The following is a 25568-nucleotide window of genomic DNA, read 5'->3' on the forward strand; positions in this document are numbered from 1 at the left end:
CACTGGGGGCCTCAGGCATGCAAAGGTACAGAACCAGTGTGGCTTGGGAGTGGTGGGAATGCAGCTGGTGGGGGAAGAGGGGAGGCTTACCAGACAACACTGTGTATTTTAGGGCCTCCTGGGCCACCATGTTGGCAAGACCACTGAGGATGGTCTCCAGGGCGTTGCCAAGCTCCATCAGGTAGTTGGCCTCCCAAGCCAGACAGTACTGCTCGCGGCTGTGGGCCAGGGCAGCCCATGGGGCGCTGAAGGTGCCTGGGGAGAGCACAGGTAGGTGGGGTCTCTCCTGTGATAGAGGAGACCTCTCACCCTTTCCCAGACAGTCGGCAACAGGGGCCCACTCACCCTTGTGGGGAGACAAGAGGCCCACCCCCGCCACTGAGCAGCAGCTGATAGCAGAGCAGACACGCTCCCAGACAGAGCACAGGGACGCACTGTGAGACAGCAGGCTGGGGTTCGAGACCCAGCTCCTGCATTCATTAGCAGTTGGGAAACCCTGGGCACCCTGGGTCACTATCCCACGCTAAGCCTCACTTTGCTTAGTTGTCAAGTCGGGAGACTAGTATTGATCTCTTTTCATAGAGTGGTTATAAGAATTAAGTATTCCAACTACTGTGTGTGTAAAGTGTTATTTTCTCTCACTCTGCAGTAATTCTGGCATTGCGGATGCTAAGAGCACACAAGAGGAACACACGGGGCCACGAGCAGGTGGCTCCCTGAACCGGCTGCATCTCATTCAACAAACACTGCCTGGAAAATAGTCTGCAAATCTGGGGCGGAGGTGTTTGAGCCCAGCTCTGCCATGATCTCGCTGGCTCACCCGATTTTTCTGAGGCTCAATTTTCTCACTTAGGGACTGGAAATGGGAGGATGATGACAGTACCGACCACGTGACCAACGTCAAGCAGGAGAATATAACCATGACTGTCTGCCTCCCTCCCTCCCTCCCTCCTGGTCCTCCCTCTGCCTTGAGGATGTTGTCACCTCCCCAGCAGGACACTCAGGTCCCCCCCGTGACCTGGCCCCTGCCTCCCTCACAGCCTCAGCATCCATCAGGTTACCCTCCAGAAACACATGCTTTTGATTTTGTTCATTCATTCATTCATTCATTCATACCACAAACCTTAACTGAGTACCTAGACTATACCAGGCCAGGCGCTTGACCCTGAGGATACAGACACCCATCATCGTAGGAAACGTTTAGTGAGCAACTACTAAGTGCTGGGCAGCTCTGCACTGAGGGGTTTCCCATGGACTCTCTGATTTACCTCAACACAGCCTCTGAAATGGGGCCCCACAATTAGCCCCATTTTATAGCTGAGGAGACTGAGCCATCCAGATAAAGAGCTCTCGGCCTGGGGAGGGAGAGGGCCATGCAAACATGATGTAGTCACTCCTTTCTGGGCCGTGGGAGCACCGAGGGGCCCCGTGCATTTCTGCCCATGGCCCGAGTGACCTTCCAGCCTTACTTGTCTCTGAGCTTCCAGCTCACTCGCCTTATCCCCGGGGAAGCTTCCCGGCCCCTTTGACAAGGGGGATCTAATGCACCTTGCACGTTTTCGTCCTGAGTTCTCGTCACAGTCTGCAATTATCCATTTATTTTTGTGTCATCTGTTTAGTGCATGTCTGCCCTGCAGTCTGTCTGCCAAGCACTCGATTCCCAAAGCCTCATGAAAACAGGATGAATGAATGAACAGTGGAGCCAGCTTCCCAGAGCCTTCAGGTTCTGGCTCTCAGCCAGATGCCTCGACCTGCCCGACCCGAAGGCCTCGTCCCTACCCGAGGGTGCTCTGCTGACATACAGACCACTGAGGGGCTGTTCCCCGCTCTGCAGAGAGCCTGTCACAGCTCTGCAGCAGCTCAGGGATTAACTGTCTCTAGTTATGGAGGAGGAGACGGCCAGCCCGAGACAGGATGCGGGCACAGGTGTGTGTGTGTGTGCGTGCATACGTGTGTGCGTGTGTGTGTGTGTGTTGGGCTCTGGACCCAGCTCGGCAGCTTTCTGGTTGCAAGACTCACAAGCAAGGCACGCTGCCCTTCTGAGCCTCAGTTTCTACACCTGTTAAAATGGAATGATGGCGTCTGACTCACAGGTGTTGTGGGGATCATGGGAGAGGCTGCACGAAAGCATTATGTAAACTGTAAAGTGCAGTACTGCATTCTATCACCCTGTGGCCAAGAACATGGGCTACGGAGCCAGACAGAATGGGGGTGAGTCGTGCCCCAGTTCCTGACTAGCGAGGCGATCCTGGGCAGCCCTTATCAGCCTCGGTTTCCTCATCTGTAAAATGGGGGTGATAATGATGCCCACGTCCGTGGCTTGAAGTGAGGGACTAAGTGAGCCAATGCATGCAAAATGCCTGGCTTAGTGGTGAGCTACAAAGCCATAATCATGATTACAAACAATCCTATTTAATAAAGGGGCGGACCCAAGAATGCCCATTTATTCCCATCACACACAGAAGCAAGCCTGTGATGACACGAGACCTTTCCTGGCCGTCAAGGAGGCAGGACGAGGTGACTCATTTCCCTCCTGAACTGCATTCACCTAGCTTGGTTACATTTCTTGTAACCACCGCCTCTGCCTAGGGAGCATATTGCACGATAATACACCCCCCCACCCGCCCACCGCCGCAAATGAACTTGATTTTGCCCTGGGGCCAACCCAGCAAGGGGGTGGGTAAAACAACCATAAGGGCTTTGCTTTCCATACTGGTCAGAACTGCAAATTCCTTCACTTAGACTCTTGCTCCTTCCTTCCTGTCTCAGTCTTTCTGTAGCATGGATGGTATCATGAAACAAATGAAGAGAAACCCGTGAACTCTGGGTCAGGAGACCTGGGTTCGAATTCTGCACGTGCCACCTGTCTGCCATGTGATCCCTCTAGGTTTCCTCTTCGTCCAGATCAGGACAAGAACAGCCCTCACCTCAGAGCGTGGATGTGAGGGTCACTCGAGGTAACGTACATCAAGCTCCCAGTGTGTGGGTGAAATGCCTGACTCGTGGTGCTAGGTGCTCAGTCACCGTTCGAGAGTCCCCTGTTTGGGGCCTGGCCCTGGTGCGCACATACCAATAAGACTCTGGCGCCCAGTAATGCCTCTCAACAGAGCCTGGGCATTTTCTCACCTGCTTCCTCCTGTGCTGTTTAGAAGAGCTGTGGCTTCTGCCCTCGGATCCCAGCAATTTGGGAACCCAGGAGGCTCTGAGCTTGTGTATTTGGTCAGGACGGTCCAGACTCCCTGGCCCACCCTGCTCTCTCTCTGATTGACGACCTGCTTGCTGAGCCTCACACTGGGCACTTGCAAAAGTGAGCCAACAGTAAGTGGACCATGGTCTTATTCCTCTGTGCCACCCTGGTTAGAATCCCCCCAAAACACACACGTTCAAATTAGAGCAGTCAAGGGAAATAACGTTTGTGGAATGTCACTAAAAACCAGGTGCTTTCCACACGTTACCTTGTTTAATTTAATCTTTGTAAGTGCCCTGAAAGGCAAGGATAATTTGTTCTACTTTACAAATGAAGCAGCCAAGGCACAGAGAGGTGGAGTAAATTGCTTGAGGTCACACAGCCTCAAGATGTACTGATTTCTCACTTATGTGTTGAAACTCCTTTGCTATCTTCCACTTGCTCTGAGGATAAATTCAAACTCCTTGCCACAGCTCACATGCTTCTGTGTGATCTGGCCTCACCCAGACACTCCTGTCTTCTAGCTCCTTGCTCAAGCCATCCTGTGCTTCTCTTGCACCACAAGGCCTTTCTACATGCTGCCCTTTTGCTTGGTATTCACTTCTTTCTCCTTCCTTCTCTGGCGACTTCCCAGCCAGTCCTTAGCCTAAATGTCACTTCCTCCAATAACTTTTCCCTCACTCCCCAGAAGCACTCTGTGCTTCCCCTATCGTGCCATCCATAAAGCTTCCCTGTAGTTACTTGCTCAATGATCTGTCTTCTGCCCTGGGCCGTAGGTTCCATGGGAGCAGAGGTCATGACTGTGCTGCTCACTGCTGAATTCCTAGGACCTGGGTCAGTGTCTGGCACATGCTCTATAAACTCTGTGGAAAGGATGGATTGATGGGTGGGTAGGTGGGTGGTTAAACGGGTGCATGGATGGATGGATGGATGGATGGATGGATAGATAGGTGGATGCGTGGGTGAATGGATGGATGGATAATGGATAGGTGGTAGATGGATGGATAGTTGGATGGATGGATGAACAGATGATGGATGGGAAGACAGATGTGGGATAAAGTCATCTCACCTCTCCGAGTCTCAGTTTCCTCCTCTGAAAAATAGGTCCCCCCGACCCACCCCCTAAAGACATACACAGACAAGAGCCTAGGCCAGGGTCTGGCCCACAGCAACAGACCCAGCTCAGCCAACATCCACCCCCTTCTGCATCCTTTTCTGCCCCTGGTCCTCACGGTATTTGCCAGATGCCAGCCATCCCGTGATGGCGATGGTGATGTGTAGCTGCCTGCCTTCTGTCAGAGGCAGAAATGTGAACTCTTCAATGGCCCCGACACGCTTCTTCATCTTGTATCCTAAAGACCCAGATACAAAAGTGAGAATGGGGGTCACTGGGGACCCTGGGGAATGTTAGAGTGGCTCTGTGTACTCAACACACTCACAGTGACTGCCAACCGTGTGCCCTGTCCCTCGACAAACGTCTCGTTTTTGAACTCATGAAGGTCGGTGCCCTTATCGTCCTGACTACAGATGAAGGTAACAGGTTTCCAAAGGCTGGCTAGCCCCCAGCTGGCAAAGCTGGGGTTGAAACTCAGAGCCCAAGTTCATAACCGCCGCTCTGGCCTGATTCAGTGGGTACTACATCTTTCTCCCGCCCACGAACTTAGGAGTGTAACACATTCCTCTCAGTGAAAGTGGTTTGAGCTGACCAAGATTCTCAGTGTGGGAAGCAACATGCCACTTAACAGGAAACTGTGTGTGACTGGGGAGCTACTGACACATATGATTTGGAAACACTCCCCCACGGGATGCTGGTAAATGAGGGGTAGCCACGTGTTCTCTTACAAGAGGAAGCTCAACCGTCTCTGAGGCAGCTTGCCTGGAAACTTCTTAGGTGGTGACAAACAGGTCCAATCAGATCCTTTCTAAGAAGTCTACACCAGGTGCGGTTTCTCAAACTCAGCCTTCTCCCGAGCCATGCCAAGCCATCCACCCAGTTCTCTGTGAAGCTCGCTGTAAGTTCTGGCAGCGCTAGGACTCAGAGCGAGAAAAGCCATGTCCTCTTCCTCCGTCTCCCAGGGGGCCCTCGCTGGTGGGCCACCATTCCTTCGGGACCTTACCTGTCAGGCCAGCTCCAGCTGCACCGAACAGCGAGGTCATGACAGCTATGCCGGCCGCTGAGCCCAGAGCCGCTGCCCCGGCACTGCCAATGATCGTCGCGGCTCCGGCAGCAACAAGGGGGGCAGCCAGACCCCCAGTCACGCCTGCGAGGAAAGCGGCCCGTGGTGGGTAGAGGCGGGAGTGAGGACAGGGCCTGCTGCGTTCCTCCTCCACCGGCCTCCCACTGCCTCTCATGGACAATGCTAGTGAACACACCTACTACGTGCACGCGAAGAGGGGTGGGCTCCCAGCTGATCCCCCTGCACTCCCCACTGTTGCTCCCAGCCTGGCATCATCCCTCACTCCGTGCTGCCCTGGCCAGTGCCACCATCTCATCTTACCGATCACTGTCCCGCCTCCCAGCGTCGCCAGGCCTATCAGGAGATAGCGCTTCCACTTCCTCCGGTTTTCTTTCTTCTTCCGGGATGCCTCGGCCGTTCTGTGGGGCGGGGAAGAAGTTGCTCTCTAGGACTGGCTGTGTCTGGGATCCCTTGACACCTCCCCGCCTCACCAACCCCCAAACTGGGATCAGTGCTGGGTGCTCTGTCATGCAGAGCGAGGTTACCTTGGACCCATCAATGGTTTTAAAAAGCTGAAAACATTCTAAAACCCAGCTGGGGAATCCCAGTACGTGGGATGTGCTACTTACCCAACGGATCCATCCTAACAGGGTTGCAATTTGAATAATGAAAAGACAAAAAAAAAAAAATAATAATAATGGCAAAAGAAGCACAAAAATATCTTTATACAGATGGACCCAGAACGAGTACCAGATAGAGTCACAGACATCATCACCTCACTCCTTCCTTCCCCTCCCCCCACTCCGCCATCTGAGCCCACCTCCCTCTGGAAGGAATTCGGAAACCAATTTCCTTCAGATTTATCTTTTCAAAGAGGGGTTAGAGAAATGTCTGTACTGGAGACCTTGGCCTTGGGGCAATAGCTAGAACCGTTCAGACTTGAGATTTGCAAGTGACAAAATGTAGCAAAAGGGAAGCATTTAGAGTAAACTGGGGTCAGGTGAATCCTGAGAATGGCCCAGGAGAGCCAACGTTCCCGTCCAACATCTGGCCCCCGGTGCTTTGGGGCAATAATGAGAAGGATGGGAGACAAGGGTGGGGCAGTGCGGTCACTACCAGTGGGAACTCTGAACTGAACTTGGAGTTTGGACAACAACTCAACGTATAGAGCTGACGGCAGATGACGATGATGATAAAAGAAGGGTTAATATTTATTGAGGACTTCCAACATGCCCGCCACTGTGCTTTGCACTTCAATGGTTTATCTTATCCTAGAAGCAGTTTTATTATTGTCTGCATATCACAGACGAGGTCACGGATAAGAGTACCCTCCTCCTGAGCGGCCGTGGGGATCAGCAAAAACAATGTCTGTCAAGCGCAGAGCTTGACAGCTGGCCCTGCGAGCGGGGACCGACACAGTGGCTGTTGCCATGAAACTCCATCTCCCTGAAACTCAGCTCCCCCTTTTGTAAAACTGGGGATGATAACATCTCCCTCATAAGGCTGTTGGTTTGTAAAGCTTAAATGAATTCCTTCTTCATCCCTTCGATCAACAAACTTTTACGGAGAATGGACAGCAGGCTGGAACTTCTGTGTGTCGGTGAGCAGAACAGCGCAGTACTCAGCCGGAACTGTTTCCTTCCCATCTCTTGCCTCCTGAACCATACGTGATAGCGAGAAACAGTTCATCCTCCGGTCAGTGAAAAGAAGTTGGATTTGAGATGGGCTTTCGGAGACCCGCTATGCTTTTTGGTTGTCTGCCGGCTCACCTCAACCAACTTTCCCCTAAGCACCTCCTGGGGGTACAGCACAGCACTTCTCCGTTGCTTCACTACTGAGCGGAAACCAATTCTCCGTGATCACAAGTGCTGGTTTTTCATGATTGAAATTCACGCCCTCACATGTGCGGGAAGAGGCCGAACCACATGCATTTAGCAAAGCGGAAGGCAGGATGGCGATGAAGGGCATGGGTTCTGGTGTCAGGTTTCAAATCCTGTAAACGAGGCTTGAATCCTCCCTCTGCTGTGGTGGCGCATGACAATCCTCCAGGTGTTCAGTTATCCCTCCTGCACTGGTCCTCCCTATGGAACAATTACACATCTCTGCCCTATTGAGCTGAGTGGTTCCATGACCCGCTTTAGCCAGTAGCTGGAAGGGATATGAGTCACTTCCGGCAAAATCTTTATGAGTCAGTGCAGCGCCTGGTAAGTCTCCTTTTGCTCTGCCCTAGACCAGCAACACTCCCAGTAGAGGTCACCCTGTCAACTGGGACCCAGAACCAAGAAAGTGTGGACTAAAGCCACAGCCAACTTGCAAGAAATGCACTTTTGTTGCTGTAAGCCATCGAGATGTGGAGGTCATTTGTTACCGCAGCAAAACCTAGGCTATCCTGCTGGACAGAGCCACTTACTAACCTTGGGACTATGTACAAATTACTTGTCCTGAGTTTCCTCATCCATGAAGTGGGCATAATAACAGTGCTGAGTTTCCAGGGGTGTTAGGAGGGCTAAACCTACGGCGACTGGCGTACTGGAATCGTCCAATATGTTTACTGCTATCATCATCCCTTCCGTGCTTATGACAATTTCCTCCACAGGCTGGAGATATGCTTTGGCCCTTAATTGCTAGTAACAATCGGGGCAAACAGGTAGGCTGGAAATTAGTTGCTTTCGGCAGAGTTCAAGGCCTGAGGAGAAATTCCAGCTGCTGAGGGCGTACCAGAGGAACACACAGGGGCTACGAGCAGCTGGCTCCGTGAACCAGCAGCATCTTGTTCAACAAACACTGCCTGGGAAATAGTCTGCAAATTTGGGGTGAGGTCTTTGAGGCCAGCTCTGCCATGATCTCGCTGGCTCCCCTGATTTTTCTGAGCCTCAATTTTCTCACTTAGGGACTGGAGATGGGAGGATGATGAGAGCACCACCACATGACCGGTGTCAAGCAGGAAAGTACAGTCACAACTGTCTGCCCCCGCCTCTCCCTCCACCCCGGTCCTCCCTCTGCCTTGAGGATAGAGTCACCTCTCCAGCAGGACACTCAGGCTCCCTGCCGTGACCTGGTCCCTGCCTTATTCACAGCCTCATCGTTCATCAATTCCTAACTTACACTCTACCCTCCAGAAACACTGAACTGCCTGAAGGCACACTGCCCACGCCTCAGTCCTGTGTTCCTGCTGGCCCTCGGCTGCCAAGGACCTTCTCACCTTCCTTTGTCGGGCTAAACATGACTCATCGTTCCAGAGTCACCTCCTCGCCTGCCTGAGCCTCAAGGTTGCCTACATGCTCCGACTCCAGGCCTCCCTAACCCTCTGTACTGTATTAGCCTGGAATTCTAGACCATTGATTTTCAAAGGGTGGGCTTTGGATCAACTGCATCAGAATCCCCACGGGGTAGCTGTTAAAAGCACTACTTCCTGGGTGAGGAAACCACCTGTAACAAGCTCTCCAATTATCTCAAGTTTGAGAATCGCAGGGCTGAACCTTCGGGACACAGATAAAGCCTTTCCTGCGTTCCACCCTCAGCAGCTGGCCCTGGGATTGGCACCTGGATGGGGCTCAGAAGATGTTTTTTGAAAAGAACCGACTCATTCCAGCAAGAATTGGACGTGAACATCTTGCTGCAGTGATCTTTTCTCCCACTCACTGTCCACTTCTATGAAAACCAGAGGGCACATACATTTTGGCTAAATAAAATATTTAGCCAGAGTGTAGGCCAATCACCATCAAGAATGAAATTTCTGGGATAGTAGAACAAATCTAGGATGTTATAACATTTTCATGATTAGTACAGATTTATTATTAAGAACATAGTCAAATTCTTGAGTGGGTGCCCTTGACATTTCTTAGCACAGTCTGCTTCTAGATTGTTCCTGCAGTGACACCTGCACATCTGGGATACTAGACAGTCATCACTTTTAGCTGAGTTTATGGAGGGGGAAACTCATAGCCTAAAGGGAATAAAATAACTAAAGAGTAAATATCGTTCTTGAAGCTGTTTTATTTAAACGTATAAATGCTAGTATATCAGATCAATTTTATAAAGATTGGATTGATGATATACTCTAATCTCTAGTATTCTGCTTTGTATTATTATTATTATAAAAAAATTTTTTGGGGGCTGTGTTGGGTCTTTGTTGCTGCACGCGGGCTTTCTCTAGTTGTGGTGAGCAGGGGCTACTCTTTGTTGCGGAGCGCGGGCTTCTCATTGCAGTGGCTTCTCTTGTTGTGGAGCACAGGGTCTAGGGGCGCGCGGGCTCCTGTAGCTGTGGCACATGGGCTCAGTAGTTGTGGCTCGCGGGCTCTAGAGCACAGGCTCAGTAGTTGTGGCACACGGGCTTAGTTGATCTGCAGCATGTGGGATCTTCTTGGACCAGGGCTCGAACCCATGTCCCCTGCATTGGCAGGTGGATTCTTAACCACTGCACCACGAAGGAAGTCCCTGCTTTGTATTATTACTTGAATGTTTATAAACCCTTGCTGAATCAAAAAGAATATAATATTTTTCCTAAAAGTTATTTAGCTAAGGCACTCTCTCTTAATGTACACCTGAACTGCCAATCGATTTCCTTATTTAAGTACTTGAATGCTCTTAGTAACTGTTTTGTACATAAAATGAATAGCTTTCCCGTTAATCATTAATTATCACAGCATTTCACTCCTGCAATAACTTCGGTTGTCTGATTGAATTTCAACCTCTAAAGCACAAGAGGAGAGGCTGGCTCTGAGTTACATCTATGATGCTTCCTATATTGGGAAGTGAGAATTCAGAGCACGACACTAAATCCAAATGAAGCCCTGTTCCTGTTACTGACTTTGCCTGCTGGCTAGGCACCATGGCAATCTATGTCATCACATAGCCTCTGGCCACACTCATGACATGGGATGTCAGAAGTGACCTTGAGCTGACATTCCACGTCAGCTTCCCAAAGACAGAGGCTGAAGCCAAAATGCAGATTTGGGCCAAATCCCAGGCTGAAGTCACAGATACCTTACAACAGCAAAGACACCCGCACTGCTTATCTCATGGGTCCACAAAGAAATTTCCCTCACTGCCACCTTATCTCCCATGAGAGGGTGTTCCTTACCTTTACTGCCCTCACCACCATCCTTTTCTTTTAAATCACCTTCTCCAGTAGATAGAGACGAGTGTTTATCTCTGGGGAGTCTAGAGGCACATTCCTAGTAAAAGCTCAGTAAGCCCCATAAAAGAATTATCTTCACTGCCTTCATCAGAATTAAGGATGAAACCTCGGATTCTCAACCATGCCTTGAAGGATGCAGTAAGCGGATGTTCAGACTGGATAAGGAGGTTGACTCAGATGGTGCCACTGACCAGCTGGGTGGCCTTGGGTGAGTTACGTCACCCTTCTGACATTCTCTTTCTTCCTCTGCAAAAGCCTCAGGGGATTGTAATGAGAACCCAATGAGATGGTATCTTGTACCTGCATCTAGAGAGCACTCAATAAAGGTTAGATGTTGACCATGCTATTATGGTGGGATCAGTATCAACCTCCAGCATCGCATTTGCTAACATTTACTACATGTCAGGTGCTGTTCCAAGCTTTTGATATGTATTAATTAATTTAACCCTCTCGACAGCCCTATGATGGAGATACTACCACTGTCCTTGTGCTAGAGATGAAGAAACTGAGGCACAGAGAAGTGAAGTCACCAAACAAGTAGGGGAAGCTTGGATGGCCTCAGTGCTCAGATGGGGACCCAAGAACAGAAAGGTGGTACATCACACCCTGAACTCCAGCTGCAAAGGATCGCCTTGGGGTGCTGAGTGAGAAGCTCACCTTGCAGAAACACAAAACCTTAGAGTTAAAAGAAACCTATATACAACTCGATACTCTACTTGTACAGGTGAAAAAACTGGTGCTGGTGCCCGGAGAGGGAAAGCAACGTGCCCAGGGCCACACAGGGACTTAGCGGCAGAATCAAACAGAGAACCAGGTCCCTTGGCTGACCAGTCCCTATGCTTTCCCTGCGTCTCAGACCTTTCCAGAGACCATAGCTAGAATCTGAGAGGTTGCCAAAGTCCTTAAAATTGAGTTAAAAAATGACACCTGTGGAGTATTTTTCTGAAGAAATGGTCCACGCAGTAATAACAGCAATGATAACAGCACTATAGCAAATGTTGATATTTAACAACTAGTAACTCTGTGCAAGTCCTGCTCGAAGCGCTTTATGTGGACGAACTCATTTGAGCCCCACAAGAACCCTAAGAAGAGGGTGCTATTATTATCCCCACTTGCAGCTGGGGAAACTGAGGCCCAGAGAAGTTAAATAACTTTCCCAGGATCACACAGCTGGTAAGTGGAAGAGCTGGGCTCTGTTTTACACATTCCCTCATCTAGCATTACTGGTATTATCAGAACAGACCCTCTGGGTAATGTGTCTCTTTCTGACAATAGATTTCCAGACAATACTTAAGAGTTTCCTTCATTTCAAGGAATACTTGAGGGATCCAGGTGTTGGCCTGGATCCAGGTGTTTCTTTATTGACGCAGCTCTGGGAGTCAAAACAAGTCTATTTTCAGGTTATTTCAACAGACCAAGTTTCCTCCTTTCTCAAGGAAACAACCCCCTCCCTTTGCCCTATAAACCCTGGCGGGAGGGCGGCTCCAGTTCTGAACTTGGCTTCAAAGCTAAATTCCCAGCTGGGCTGAACTGGCACAGCCTGGCTGCTCAAAGAAAGCCTTCATGGCCGAACAAAACCCAAGGCTGGGAGATGTGCCTGGTGCAAGGAGCCCGCAATTAGGCTGTGACTGGGATTGATTTATTACCCTGGGATTAGATCCTGTGTAAGGTGTTCTGCAAAGAGCTGAGCTCTGGCCAAGTTACCAGGAAAATTTCCCTCAACACACACCTGACCGTACACAGATAGCAAAGCCTCTCGACAGCTGGCAGGTATGGGGGCATGTGGGGGAAGGGAAGGACTAATACTTACTGAGCCCTTGCTACATGCCAGCCCTGGGCCAAGCACTTGATAATACAATTGCATTTGTTTTCCACAACGACCCTAGGAGGATGCTATTCTTATTCCTATTTTACAGATAAGAATATTATGGCTTTAGAGAACAGGGCGGGGGGCACCCGCCCAAGGTCAAAAAGCAAATAGGTGTCAGAGGTGGGATTTGAACCCAGGCCACTCTGGCCCACAGACAAGGTGTCACAAGAACTGAGGGGGAGTGGGGTGTTGGGGCCACAGAATGTTAAAAGTCACAAACTCATGGCCCTTAGCATTCATCCATTCAATCCCCCCTTCCTACAAATGAGGATGGAGGTCCAGAGAGGGGAAGTGACTTGATAAGGCCACACAGCGAGTCAGGGCTGCACCGGGACTCTCTGTCCAGTGCTCTTCCCACCTCAGTGCACCATCTCTTAATGGGGGGAGGGGACACACAGGATGCTGTTATCTGAAGAGTGGAAGCCCTTGATTCCTACAGGGTGGTCAGGGTCGCAGGGCACACTTACTCAGATTCCTCCTCTTTGGTTTCCTTCAGGCTCTCGAGGAACGTCTCTTCGAGGAGGTCCAGCTCCTCCAAGGGCACTTGGAGGAGGGAGGTCATGTGGCAAATGAGGACTCGGGCCCGAGCATCATAGCGCCCTGGAAAGAGAGAAAGAGCACGGGGTCAGTTCAGCTTCTAAGCACAGAGATGTTAACAGCAGCACAACGGATGAAACCCAAACCCCAGATACATCCTAAGTGCACAGCCCCAAGAACCAGTCAGCTGAACTAGAAAACAGCTTCTGGGGCGGAACAGGGTGCAACTATTACCCCTATGGATCAGAAGAAAGGTGGCGTTTTTCACCAAATTAGCAAAGATCAAATTTTCACATCCCAAAGCTGTTAAGGACGTGATATCACGATCAGAAGCAAATCCAACTCCATCATGACCTACAAGGCCCCTGGCCAACTCCATGACCTCACCTTCTAGAATGTTCCTGCTGCGGAACCTTTGCACTTGTGCTGTATCCACCACCGGGAAGGCTCATTCCCCAGATCTTCTTGTGAGGCTCCTCCTCCTCATTCAAGTCTCTGTTCAGACGCCTCCTGCTCAGAGAGGCCTTCCTGACCCCCGGTCCCCATTACCCTACCCCTTTATCCTGCATTTTATTCCACACAGAGCTTGCCCTGCTCTGACATCATATCGGTTTACTTTCGTTTGTCTCTCCCCCTGAACTATAAACTTTATAAGTATAAACTCTACACTGCTTTATCTCCAGTCCTTAGGAGAGCGCTCGGCACAGAATAAATGTTCAATTAATGACCTGACAGACCTGGGTACGGATACTATTTGTGTGTCTAACCTTGGGCAAAGCTCATCCTCGCTCAGGTGGAACTGGAAATAGAAACAGTCATCTCACAAAGTTTTTTTTTTTTGTTTTTTTTTTGCAGTACGCAGGCCTCTCACTGCTGTGGCCTCTCGCATTGCGGAGCACAGGCTCCGGACGCGCAGGCCCAGCGGCCATGGCTCACGGGCCCAGCCGCTCCGCGGCATGCGGGATCCTCCCGGACCGGGGCACGAACCCGTGTCCCCTGCATCGGCAGGCAGACGCTCAACCACTGCGCCACCAGGGAAGCCCTCACAAAGTTTTGAGGAGAGGACTCTGGGTCCATGACGGGTCCTTCATGAATGATGCAGAACCGGCCTCCTCTGCTGGGTGTCTGCAATGCTGCACGGTAATTTTATACTGAGGTCGTCGTAGCTACGATGACCTCAGCTTCTGCAAAATAAACCAGTTCCTTCCTCAAACTAGGGTCCTTAGAGCGAGCCGTGGTCTGGCAGCACTTGCCCAGCTGCCCTCGGCCGCCTCCCTGGATGAGGACCTGTCTGTGTGTCAGGAAATAGACACCACAGGCCATGTCTTGGGGTTATTGATCAGCTAAAGTTCCACGCATAAAGGAGCTCCCTCCTCCCTCCTAGGATCACAGACTATTGCACGTAGGCCATAATCGACCTGTAGCAATTAACAAGCCTTGGCCATGGTGATTAACTGATGACAGTTATTATCAGCCACTAATTCATACTCCATTGGTCAAGGCTGCTGTGATTCAGTTTCTGGAATATAGACTGCCAGGCGCACAGGTGATTAAAACCTCCCAAGGTATTCTCGGGCACGGGACTCTGGAATGTCAGCCTCGTGTAAGGGTCATTTCAAGGACCTTGACAGCCAGGCTGCTGGACTTGGAGCTGAGGTTCTATTTAAGGCAGATGGTGAGTGGTGGAAGAGGGGCAGGAGTCCTGGGCTACCCAGGACAACTCACCAGGTAGCCAGCTCACTCCTCAAGGGCCAATCCATCCTGTCTCAGTAAGAAGCCCAACTTGGGGTCCAGGCCAAAAGCCTGGGCATCGTTCTTGATTTTTCTTGTTGCCCGTCCTCAGACACCCAATCTACCCGCTAATGTTGACAGCTGCACCTCCAAAATGTACCCTGAGTCTGACCACGGCTCCCCATCTCTGCTGCACGGCCACTGTGACTGCCACCGCTCTTCAAGGACCAGCCATTGCCCTGGTTCCTCTTGCCCCACACTCTATTTGCCACACAGCAGCTTGAAGGATGAAGTCATAAATCTGATTGGGGTTCTCTTCCCCAACTTAAAACTCCCCAATGCACTTAGAATAACATCCACGTTTCTTCCCATGGTCTGCAAGACCGTACATTTTCTAACCCCTTCCTGCCACTCTCTACCACCTCATTTTCTACTGGTCCCTGTTTCCACCAGTATTCGTCCCACCAGGAAGCCAAGCTCATTCCTGCCCCAGGGCCTTTGCACTTGTTCTAACTAGCAAGCTCCCGATCTGAGAAGGTCTGGGTGCATTCATGCCTGGAGGAGGTGGTGTCATCAAGATGACTCCTCCTCCTGCTACCTCTGCAGGGAAGGAAACCAGTATCCACGGTGCTCCTAACAAATGCTGGGCACCACTCAAGAAGCCTGCATTCCTGATTGCTAATCTTCCCAGTGGTCCTGGGAAGCTGGTATTATGATGCCTCATTTTGCACAAGAGGGAAGAACGGGTGCAGAAAGGCTAAGAAACTTCCTAAATCAGGGGTCCCCAGCCCCCAGTCCACAGACCGGTACTGGTCTGAGGCCTGTTAGGAACCGGGCCGCACAGGGAGGTGAGCGGTGGGTGAGGGGCGAAGCTTCATCGGCCGCTCCCCGTTGCTCCCCGTCGCTAGCATCACCGCCTGAACCATCTCCCCCACCCGAGTCTGCGGAAAAACTGTCTTCCACGAAACAGGTCCCTGGTGCCAAAAAGGTTGGGGACCGCTGTTCTAAATCACACAGCTGAGAGAGCCGTGGAATCTGGCTTAAAACCCAGGATGCCAAAGTTTCTGTTCATTTCACTGTGGTTGCCTTTTAAAGGCAAATCTACTTGAGGGAATTCCCTGGCGGTGCAGTGGTTAGGACTCAGAGCTCTCATTGTGGAGGGCCCAGGTTCGATCACTGGTCGGGGAACTAAAATCCCACAAGCTGAGCGGTGCAGCCAAAAAAAAAAAAAAAAAAAAAAAGAATAAGGCAAATCTACTCGAGTGAAGTTTTGGGATTCCAGGTCAATCCCATGTGGTCAGCTGTGAATCCTACCTTCTGGGTGCATGGGATATGTGGGGTGCACCCACAATCCCAGGCATAGCCCTAGGCCATGGGCCAAAGGTGCACACACAGGACCCATCACCCGGCACCCTGTTCTTTGGAAAATCTTGGTGAGGGGCGGACTCAGGGATATTGGCTCCGCCCCCAGTGGGCAGGAGTATGCCAGCCTCCAACTGCTGGGCAGCCCCAGCACCCACCCAGACTCCACCCTTGGAGCCCAACTGGTCCTTCTGGCCTAGGAAGAGCAAGGGACATGTCCAAAGTCACCCAGTGTGTTTGGACAGACCCGAGGGCAGAACAAACACTTCTGGGCTCCTTTTCTCACCAGCATCTCAATAGAGAAGTTGATGCACTTTGCACTTCACCATCCAACACTGTGCTGTGCGTTAAAGGATGAACAGCGCCCTTGCAGCTTGACACTAAACGCCAGGTGCACCCCAGGCGCTGTGACAACAACCACCACCTGCCCTACATTTCCAAATGCACCTCCTCAGGGAGCAGTACAACCTCCATTGCCAGGCACGGAACCAGCCTCTGTTCTCAGTATGGATCTGAGTTCGGGAGCCAGAATGACCTGCCTGGGATTGAGCTTGCCTCTCCTCGGAGAGCAGCAGAATCCCAGACCTTTGGGAAGAGATCACGGCCAATCCCTTCCCTTTGGGGACTGCCCTCCAGACCAAAGGAAAGGAATTCAGAAGCAGAAACTTCAGCCTTTGTTGCGACACAGACTGGGGTTTGAAGTTTCATCTGACTACCTACTAGCTGAATGGCTTCAGGCAAGTTTCTTGACCTCTCTGAGCCTCAGTTTTCTCATCTGTACAATGGGGGCAAGAATACCCTTTTAATCTGGCGTTTGTTGAGATACAGTGAGAAGATGCATGTGATGAGACTGGCCAGCACCTGGGATGCAGTAAGTGATCAAGAAAGGGTGGCTAATAGTACTCTTTTTATGGTAAATTGTCAAATTTCCTCTATCCTTAGATGCTAAGAAGCCAGGGCTGCTGGGGTGAGGCTGTGAGCTGCTGCTGCTGTGTCAGCACGGGGAACGGTCAACTCGCCTTTCCCTGCAGTCCGAGGACACCCTCAGGCCATATTCATTCAACTGATTACCCAGCCTACTGCACTGCCATCCCTCGACGGACCAACTTTTTTTTTTGGCCGTGCTGCGTGCCTTGTGGGATTTTAGTTCCCCGACCAGGGACTGAACCTGGGACCTGGCAGTGAAAGCACCGAGTCCTAACCACTGAACAACAAGGGAATTCCCCCAACTTTTCTAACTGTACATTTTATGTAACATTTAGAATATTTATACCCAATTCCACCCTCAATGAATTTTTTTTTCATATACAGGAAACCACACCTTACTCTAGTCCCACGCCCCTCCCCCATCCCCCCCCCAGGGCACTGGGCTGACTTACAAGTCTGCCCAGGGTCTTCACTTTGGTGGGCAGAGTGTGGCTGGAGGCACGGGACTTTTCTTTTTCTTTTTAAATTTAATTAATTAATTAATTTTGGCTGCACTGGGTCTTCGTTGCTGCGCACGGCTTTCTCTAGTTGTGGTGAGCGGGGGCTACTCTTTGTTGCAATGTGCATACTTCTCATTGCGGTGGCTTCTCTTGTTTCGGAGTACGGGCTCTAGGCGTGCGGGCTTCAGTAGCTGTGCACGTGGGCTCAGTAGTTGTGGCTCGCGGGCTCTAGAGCACAGGCTCAGTAGTTGTAGTGCACGGGCTTAGTCGCTCTGCGGCTTGTGGGATCTTCCCGGACCAGGGATCAAACCCGTGTCCCCTGCAGTGGCAGTTGGATTCTTAACCACCACTCCACCAGGGAAGTCCCAAGGGACAGGACTTCTAAGATGCACCCTGTCTCAGGGCAGGACTTGAACTCAGATGGTTTTGGGTATGACTCCTGCCTTTTCTCTTCACGGCTCATTTTGGGGGGACAATTAAGGGCGTTCAACGTGGCAACAAGCTTACTTCAAGGCCGGTGGTCATGGGAGCAAAGGGGGCCCATCCGAGGCCCTCGTCCAGCTCCACCCTCTCAGCTGCCATCAAGATTGGCTGCTCCTCCGGCCTCTACCACGTGGGGCGCCCACCCTTCATTCTGGCCTCATCAAACCCCTTAAAGTCAGCTGTAAGGATGCGGATTTTATCATTTTATCTCCATGTGGGAAGCAGAACAGCAGTTAAGCATGGACTCTGGAACCACACTGCCTGGGTTCGAATCCTTGCTGTGTGACCTCGGGCAGGTGATTTCACTTTCTGGGCCGCAGCTGCCTCTTTTGTAAAATGAGGGACAGGAAAAGCATCTACCTCCCAGGGCTGTTGAGGGGTTTAAACAAATTGTAAAGCATTTTTCTCAGGGCCTGCACACAGTAGGCACTCAATGGGCATCGGCCCTGGTTAGAACTACTCCCAGCACCTAGCAGACGGCCTGGCACACACAGTGGGGGCTCTGTTCTCATTTGCTGAATGGATGAACCAGCCAGTTTCAATACTGATAGCAAGCTTTACGAATCTTGAGGATCCTGATGAAGAACCTAGCCACCAGCTGACAACACGTTCCACCACGACCAACGACCAACCTCTCAAACCTTTCTGATTCATCGGGGAGGTAGGGTTTGCAACTCAGTAATAAAGACCAGGTCAGAAAGTAGAGACAAGTTTGCGGTGAAGGTGGTTATATCTCATGCGGCTGCAGGTCGTGGGGTTCCATGGCCTGGAGTCAAGGTTATCTTTGGTACAAAGGGCAAGAACCATGCTTCAGCTTAAGTCTCCTGTGCACGTTCACCATGAGACTCACTGCCCTAAGTGGAATTTGAAACTTACTTTGAAATGCCACCTCGGGTTACTTAACCTCCTGAGCCTAATTTCCTATCAGTGGGGATAACAGTATCTACTCTAGCGGTTGATTTGAGGATTAGATACGATGCAATAATTCACCATCTGTGTACAGAACCTAGGAGAGCAACTAGGGAACTTATAAAGATAACCAACTACAAATAAACCAGCCCCACCTGAGACGGCCACATTTGGGGTCCTGAACCCATGGTTCTCAACCAGGGACGTTTTTGCCGCCCGAGGATATCTGGCAAAGTACGGAGACATTTCTGGTTATCACAACTCAGGAAGTGCTACTGGCATCTAGTGAGTAGAGGCCAGGGATTCGGCTAAATCTCCTACACGGCAGGGGGTGGTCCCACAACAAAGAATTATCCAGTCCCAAATGTCAACAGTGCCACAGTTGTGAAACCCAGTCTAGAGCTGGCTCAGATTTAGTTTAACCTTCAACATATAAAAGGCTTATTTTTTCCAGTTGTGTGGGCAAGAAGCTTCATGGGTTGTTACTGGATGAGGAAAAGAAAATGATTAGCGTGCATAAAAAATTCCACCCAGCTGCCAAGATGACATCGCTCTGTGACTAAGATCCCAATATTGTCAGTAAGGGTCAACCTTCCAGGAAGTTCAGAGACGGGTGGCTTTCTGTGTTGATTTCTTGGGCTGATTCCATGATTAATCACCCTGTCTCACACCCAGAGAGAAATGCAGTAGCACAGAGAGCCTTCTTCTGTGCTGTGTGTCCTACCCCATCAGTCTGTAGAAAAAAGATGTTTTAACCCTCAAGTTTAGACAAACCACCTTGCTAGTATCTAAGCTTGTGCTCTAAGGAAAGGACATCCATCCTTCTTTCTATCCATCCAAACTTCTATCCATTTATCCATCGGTCCCTCCATCCCTTCGTCCAACCATCCATCCACCCAACAAGTACTAAATGCCCATCACGTGTCCATCAGTGTTGCAGACACTGGGATATGATGGTGAACAAGCCAGACAAGGGCCCCACTCTCATGGAGCTTATGGGAAAGGCCTTGAACAACTGGCCCAATTATGACACTGACCTTCTCCTTACAAGATCCTTGACTGTGTTCTTAGGACCAAAGACAGTTTTGTTTTGCTCTGAAGTAGCATCTGGCTCTTGCCTCTCATTTGTATTTGAAATTGAAGTTCAGAGAAGTTAAGTGACTTGATCAAGGTCACACAATGAGAGTCTGAGAGACAGGATGAGAGTCCAGGTTCTCTGGTTCCCGGGGTTTTCCCATTTCACCACCACCACCATGCCCCAGTGGCACTCATGGCCTGCTTCCTGCATGCCAGCTCTGTTCTGAGCACTTTACCTGGGTTATTTCATTTAATCCTCACCACTGCCCTATAAGGTAAAAAGTACTGTTTGTTCCCATTTAACACCTGAGAAAACTGAGGCACAGAGACATTCAGGACCTTGCCAAAGTAGAGCTTGAATCTTAACACCAGGCAGCCTGATCCCCAGATGCACCCAGTTCTTGGTCCCTGGTTCTTCATTAATAAGGCTAGAGTTGGACGTGACAACTATAGCCACTCCCACTCCGGGCCTCCTTTTCTCATCTACAGGTAGACCTCGTTTTACTGCTCTTTGCCTTGATTGTGCTTCGCAGATATCGCGGTTTTTTTTTTTTTTTTTTTTAACAAATTGAAGGTCTGTGGCAACCATGCATCCAGTAAGTCTATCAGTGCCATTTTTCCAACAGCAATTTTTTTTTTTTTCGGTACGCGGGCCTCTCACCGTTGTGGCCTCTCCCATTGCGGAGCACAGGCTCCGGAAGTGCAGGCTCAGCGGCCATGGCTCACGGGCCCAGCCGCTCCGTGGCATGTGGGATCTTCCTGGACCGGGGCATGAACCCGTGTCCCCTGCATCGGCAGGTGGACTCTCAACCACTGTGCCACCAGGGAAGCCCCAACAGCATTTTTAAATTAAGGTATGTCCATTGTTTTTTTAGACAGCATTACTGTACACTTAATAGACTACAGTATAGTGTAAATATAACTTTTATATGCACTGAGAAACCAAAAATATTCACGTGACTTGCTTTACTGCGGTGGTCTGGAACGGAACCCGCAATATCTCCGAGGTCTGCCTGTGTCTGATGAGAGGGTCGTCTAGATGGTTTGAGGGGCCACCTACCTCTGACCTCTGGGGAAATTTTGAGCCCTAGCACCCACTCCCATTGGGGTCCCGGTGTGCCAGTGAAGCTGCTCCTCTTTGTAGATGCTGGCATCTGGTGGGGCTTTGAGATAAACCAAAGGCACCCCTCAGATGTTGTCAGAGACTGGTATTCTTTAGATACGAGGTATTACTATATTCCCGTGGGGATGCTGCCACATTCCTCAACCCCCGTCGGTAAATTCTGCTAAGGTTTTTGTTAATAGCACTTGTTTTAGAATGTCCAGCTCTGCCACTTACCAGCTTAGGCCAGTTACGTCACCTCTCTGGGCCTCAGTTTGCTCGTCTGGAAAGTGGGAGTGTCTACATGAAAGGATGGCTATGAGGATGATGTGAAACAATGCTTGACAAGGGTCGGGTACCATGACCAGCATTAACAGGTGCTTCGTAAGTGGTGGTTATTCTCAAGAGACATTTCAAAGGCAATGCCGGTTTAGAGGCTGCCTATGAGGGCACCCCTGGGAGGGAATGAAGCACCAGGTGATGACATTAGACAGGCTGTTTCAAACCCACGCCGATTATTCTGTGAGAGCCAGGCCAAGGTCACCCACAGCAAAGGGGGTAAGTTAAAGTGTCCTGGGTGCTCCTGGGAGCTCAGGAGGGCTTGTGATTGGCAGGCGGGGGCAGGAAGCAGGCTAGGATGAACGTGGCTCGCTGGGTGAGGAAAGGGGGAGAGTGAGGCTGACACAGGAGTGCTGGGGCAGTTTCTTCTCCCCCGTGACAAGGCCGTGGGGCAGAGCGCTGGCCCTGGAGGCGGGAGACCTGGTTCTGACCACCAGGCCACCTCTGCCACCGTGTGCTTCTGGGAAAGCCCCTTCCCCTCTCTGGCCTCAACCTCTCCACCTGGAAATATGGGCATCTCATCCAGGATGACCTTGACCTGCACAATGGGAACAACGACCTCCAGCACCCCTCAGGGGGCCGAGAGGACTCTGTGCCTGTACAGCCCTTGGCAGCAGGCTGGGCACCCAGCAAGCACTCAAGAACTGGTGCTTTGCTGTTACCGTGATTATCATGTGAGCGTGTGTGCGCTGATGGGCTGCCTTGCTCTCCTGAGCCTCAGACCTCCGCGCAAACCCACCCCTCACTCCGACAGCGTCCAGGACGATCGGATATTGTTACTCTTCCCTTACTTCTGTTTGGAAAAAACACAAGTGATACAGCTGAGGATTTTCAGACCAACTGCACCACATCCTCAGACCACAACTCAGCCACGTGGCCTCACCGGCTAAAGAGAAGTGTTACTTCAGGTCATGCCTGCCTGAAAGCAGGGACTGGGCCAGATCACCCTTGGGCTTCCATTTGGCTCTGAAATATGGAGTGAAAGCATTCTGTGCGGCTAGACTAGGGCCAAAAATATATATTGGGGTTTGAGCCTTAGAGCTGCACTTCTCAGACTATAAACTCCACGGGAACAGCCTGGGATCCCGTGTAGGTGGACAGCCCGCTAGGCTCCGGCCCCCGTGACCCTCCTCTGAGTGTCCTTTCCAGCCAGTGCTCCTGCACCCGCTGGTTCTGCTCCTGACATTCTGTTCTTCCTCCTCTTCTTACCCCTCCAGTCCCCCACAAACCAGGATTCCAGTGGGGAGTGGGTGGGACTTCCCTTCCTACACATTGTAGAGGTGGTTGGGATTTCATTTTCAATTCCGTGCTCCTTCTGTTTGCCAGCAGAACAGACCTCAGAGGGCAGGAGCCAGACTCCAGAGCCACTCAGAAGGTGGAACCACAGGGCACTGTGCGGAATCAATAAAACCGCTCAGAAGCACCACCCGGCACTTGGCACGCATGGAGAGCTTCCGGCTCCCCAGCTCTACTGGCTTCCCTTTCCTTTCTTTTCTTTTTTTTTTTTTTCCTGCGGTATGCGGGCCTCTCACTGTTGCGGCCTCTCCCACTGCGGAGCACAGGCTCCGGACGCGCAGGCTCAGCGGCCATGGCTCATGGGCCCAGCCGCTCCGTGGCATGTGGGATCTTCCCGGACCGGGGCACGAACCCTCGTCCCCTGCATCGGCAGGCGGACTCTCAACCACGGCGCCACCAGGGAAGCCCCCCTTTCCTTTCTTGCACCACAAAGGCCACTGGGGACGGAACCGCAGGGGCAACACCTACCACTGGCTTCACTGGCTGAGGTGCAGATACGTGCCCCACAACTTATGAAATCAACTCACCATCCTTGAGTGAGAAGCTCAGAAGGTCCTGAGGGAAGAGTAACAGGAATTAGCAATAGGTTGATATGTAACCAGCCTGCTCATTTGACACATGTTCATTGACCCTTAATAAGTGGGAGAACAAGGCAGACAAAATACCTCTGCCCTACATTCGAGGGGTGAGCCAGACCAACAAGGAAGCAGATAACTGAATAAATGTGTGAGAATTTCAGGGAGTCAGATGAAGGAGGGGAAGGGCTGTTTTAAATCTGCTCTCTTGACCCACCGATAGCCTGTGTCAAGCTTCTGCCTGCTTCAAATGCACACAGAGCAGGTGAGTGACATGCCCAAGGGCACACAGCAAAGCTGCTGCTTCCAAAAGGAGGCACCACAGCTTAGCAGTCAGGAGCACGGGCTCTGGAGTAAGACTGCCAAGGTTCAAATCAGCTGTGTGACCTTGAACAAGTTACCTAACATCTCTGTGCCTCCATTTATCATCCTACCTACCTAATAAAATTGCTTTGAGAATTAAATGAGTTCATATTAGTAAGGGATTAGCATATAATAAGTACTGTTTAAGTAATAAATCGATAGTAAATATTCAATAATGATAATTCAACATTAGCTATGATCGACATCATCATATGAAATTATGATGCAATATTTAATCTTTCAATTCCCCCCACGCCACTAGAAGCGATATTCAGGCTGACTGTGAGAGGAAGTTATCTGTTCTACTTTCCCTGGCAGCTGCCCCCTGGGCGGTGGGTGTACCTGAGTGATCATCAGGGGGTCATCCTTCAAGATGGGGTCCTTCAATAAAATCTGAGCAAACGTGTCTGCTCCTTCGCCTCCCAGGCCGCTGGCAAAAGCAGTCATGGTTGGCAAGACAGCTTCGGACAAGTCCAGCCACTTCACCAGGCCGGCCACAAAGTCCGTGCAGAAGGATCTGAAAGACAGACACAGCTGAGATCCTGGACCGTGCATCTCACGATATGAGGTGTGTGCAGGGATGTGAAGACCTGGCACTTATAAAAAACCACGGCGACTGTGGCCCATGGAATACGGAAGAGAGCCAAAACCTGATTTCAGGTGTGTGGACTTGAGCTTCTTCCTCCACCAAAACTTTGACCACAGGGCTGATAAACCACAGGAACGAGGGTAACGAGCAGTTCCTGACCACACGCCCTGAGGCTGGCCTGCCCTGGGGGCTGTGGAATCAAAAATGAGCAAGATGGGCCTTGGATGAGAAGCTCACAGCGGGGTGGAGACTTGGATGGAACTAACTGATCCAGTGCCGTGGGATATGCTAGGACAGAGGCAGGAATCAAGCCCCGATGAGTCCAGAGAGTCCAGAGAGGGAGCCCCAAATCCACCTGGGAGGTGAGAGGCAGTGACCAGAAAAGATTCCCACACATGGAGATTGGCTGCTGTTGGAAATGGCCACGGACGTGCTTTCTGGAGGCACCTGGCTGCTGTAGAAGTGGTTAAAGTGCAGAGAAGTCTGTCCTCCAGCCGTGCCCACCGTCACCATGGGGGCTCTGCCCACAGCAGTCATTTGAGTCCCACAGGGGTCCCTGGGTGGGGTGCTCCAGGAGAGAAGGGACCCCAGGAGCTGCAGGAAACACATGGCATCTCTTCTGGGGACCCCAGAAGAGTCCACATAAGGCTTTGACTCCAAGTCACCACTGGGATGCGGAACAGGGGAATCAGATCAGAGGGGATTAGACCAGTGCAGAGAAAAGGCTTCCCAGAGACAAGCAGAGCTCCCTGGTAGAGAGGGCGACCTCAGGAAGCTCCCCGCTTGCACCACCCGGCTCCGGTTCCCGTGGATCCCAGGCAGCCCACCCAACCCATTCTTTAGAGCTGCTGCTGCCAAAGCCCAAGTAGAGAGATCTCTGCAGGCCGGGCCTGTGACAGGAGCAGTGCAGGACTCAGGTTCAAATCCTGGCCCTACCACTGTTTTGGTCCAGGTCCCCGGGAAGCAGCTCTGAAATCATTATTGGGGATGCTGTTGGGGTCACAACGTCTGTGAATGGGTGGGGAGGAAGCAGGACTGGGCAGGGAGATCCAGTCTCAACAGAAGCCTCAGCTGACCCTGTGGGGAGATCTGAAGATGGGGTGACCCTTGAGAACTGCTCCCAGTGGGGCAACAGGGCTGGGCCTTTATACCCTTATTTCAGACAGTCATCAGACAAAGGCTGCCCCAGGAAGGCGGCAGAACCTTGGGTGAAGCGGCTCTCTTCAGCTGAGGCAGGCCCAGGCTGTGCTGCAAAGCCCTCTCAGGAGCTGGGGGAAAGTCCTTCACTCCTTTTTTTTTTTTTTGGCCATGCCACGGGGCATGAGGGATCTTAGTTCCCTGACCAGGGATCAAACCTGCGCCCCTGCCGTGGAAGCATGGAGTCTTAAACACTGGACCGCCAGG

General features: G+C 51.2%; 1 protein-coding gene across 1 annotated transcript in view; it reads right to left on the reverse strand.

Annotated features, from left to right (window-relative positions):
- Positions 1-25568, reverse strand: part of TMCO4 (transmembrane and coiled-coil domains 4) — a gene marked incomplete at both ends in the record, with an annotated part of 78364 nt that overhangs the window by 46426 nt on the left and 6370 nt on the right. The window contains 7 exons of the mRNA XM_079696560.1: positions 91-255; positions 4420-4539; positions 5305-5448; positions 5686-5783; positions 12842-12974; positions 23165-23192; positions 23918-24092. Of these exons, the coding sequence (XP_079552686.1) occupies positions 91-255; positions 4420-4539; positions 5305-5448; positions 5686-5783; positions 12842-12974; positions 23165-23192; positions 23918-24092 (863 nt within the window). The remainder of the gene's footprint in view (positions 1-90; positions 256-4419; positions 4540-5304; positions 5449-5685; positions 5784-12841; positions 12975-23164; positions 23193-23917; positions 24093-25568) is intronic.

This window comes from Hyperoodon ampullatus (assembly GCF_949752795.1).
Source record: "Hyperoodon ampullatus genome assembly, chromosome: 2".
Lineage (NCBI taxonomy): Eukaryota > Metazoa > Chordata > Mammalia > Artiodactyla > Ziphiidae > Hyperoodon > Hyperoodon ampullatus.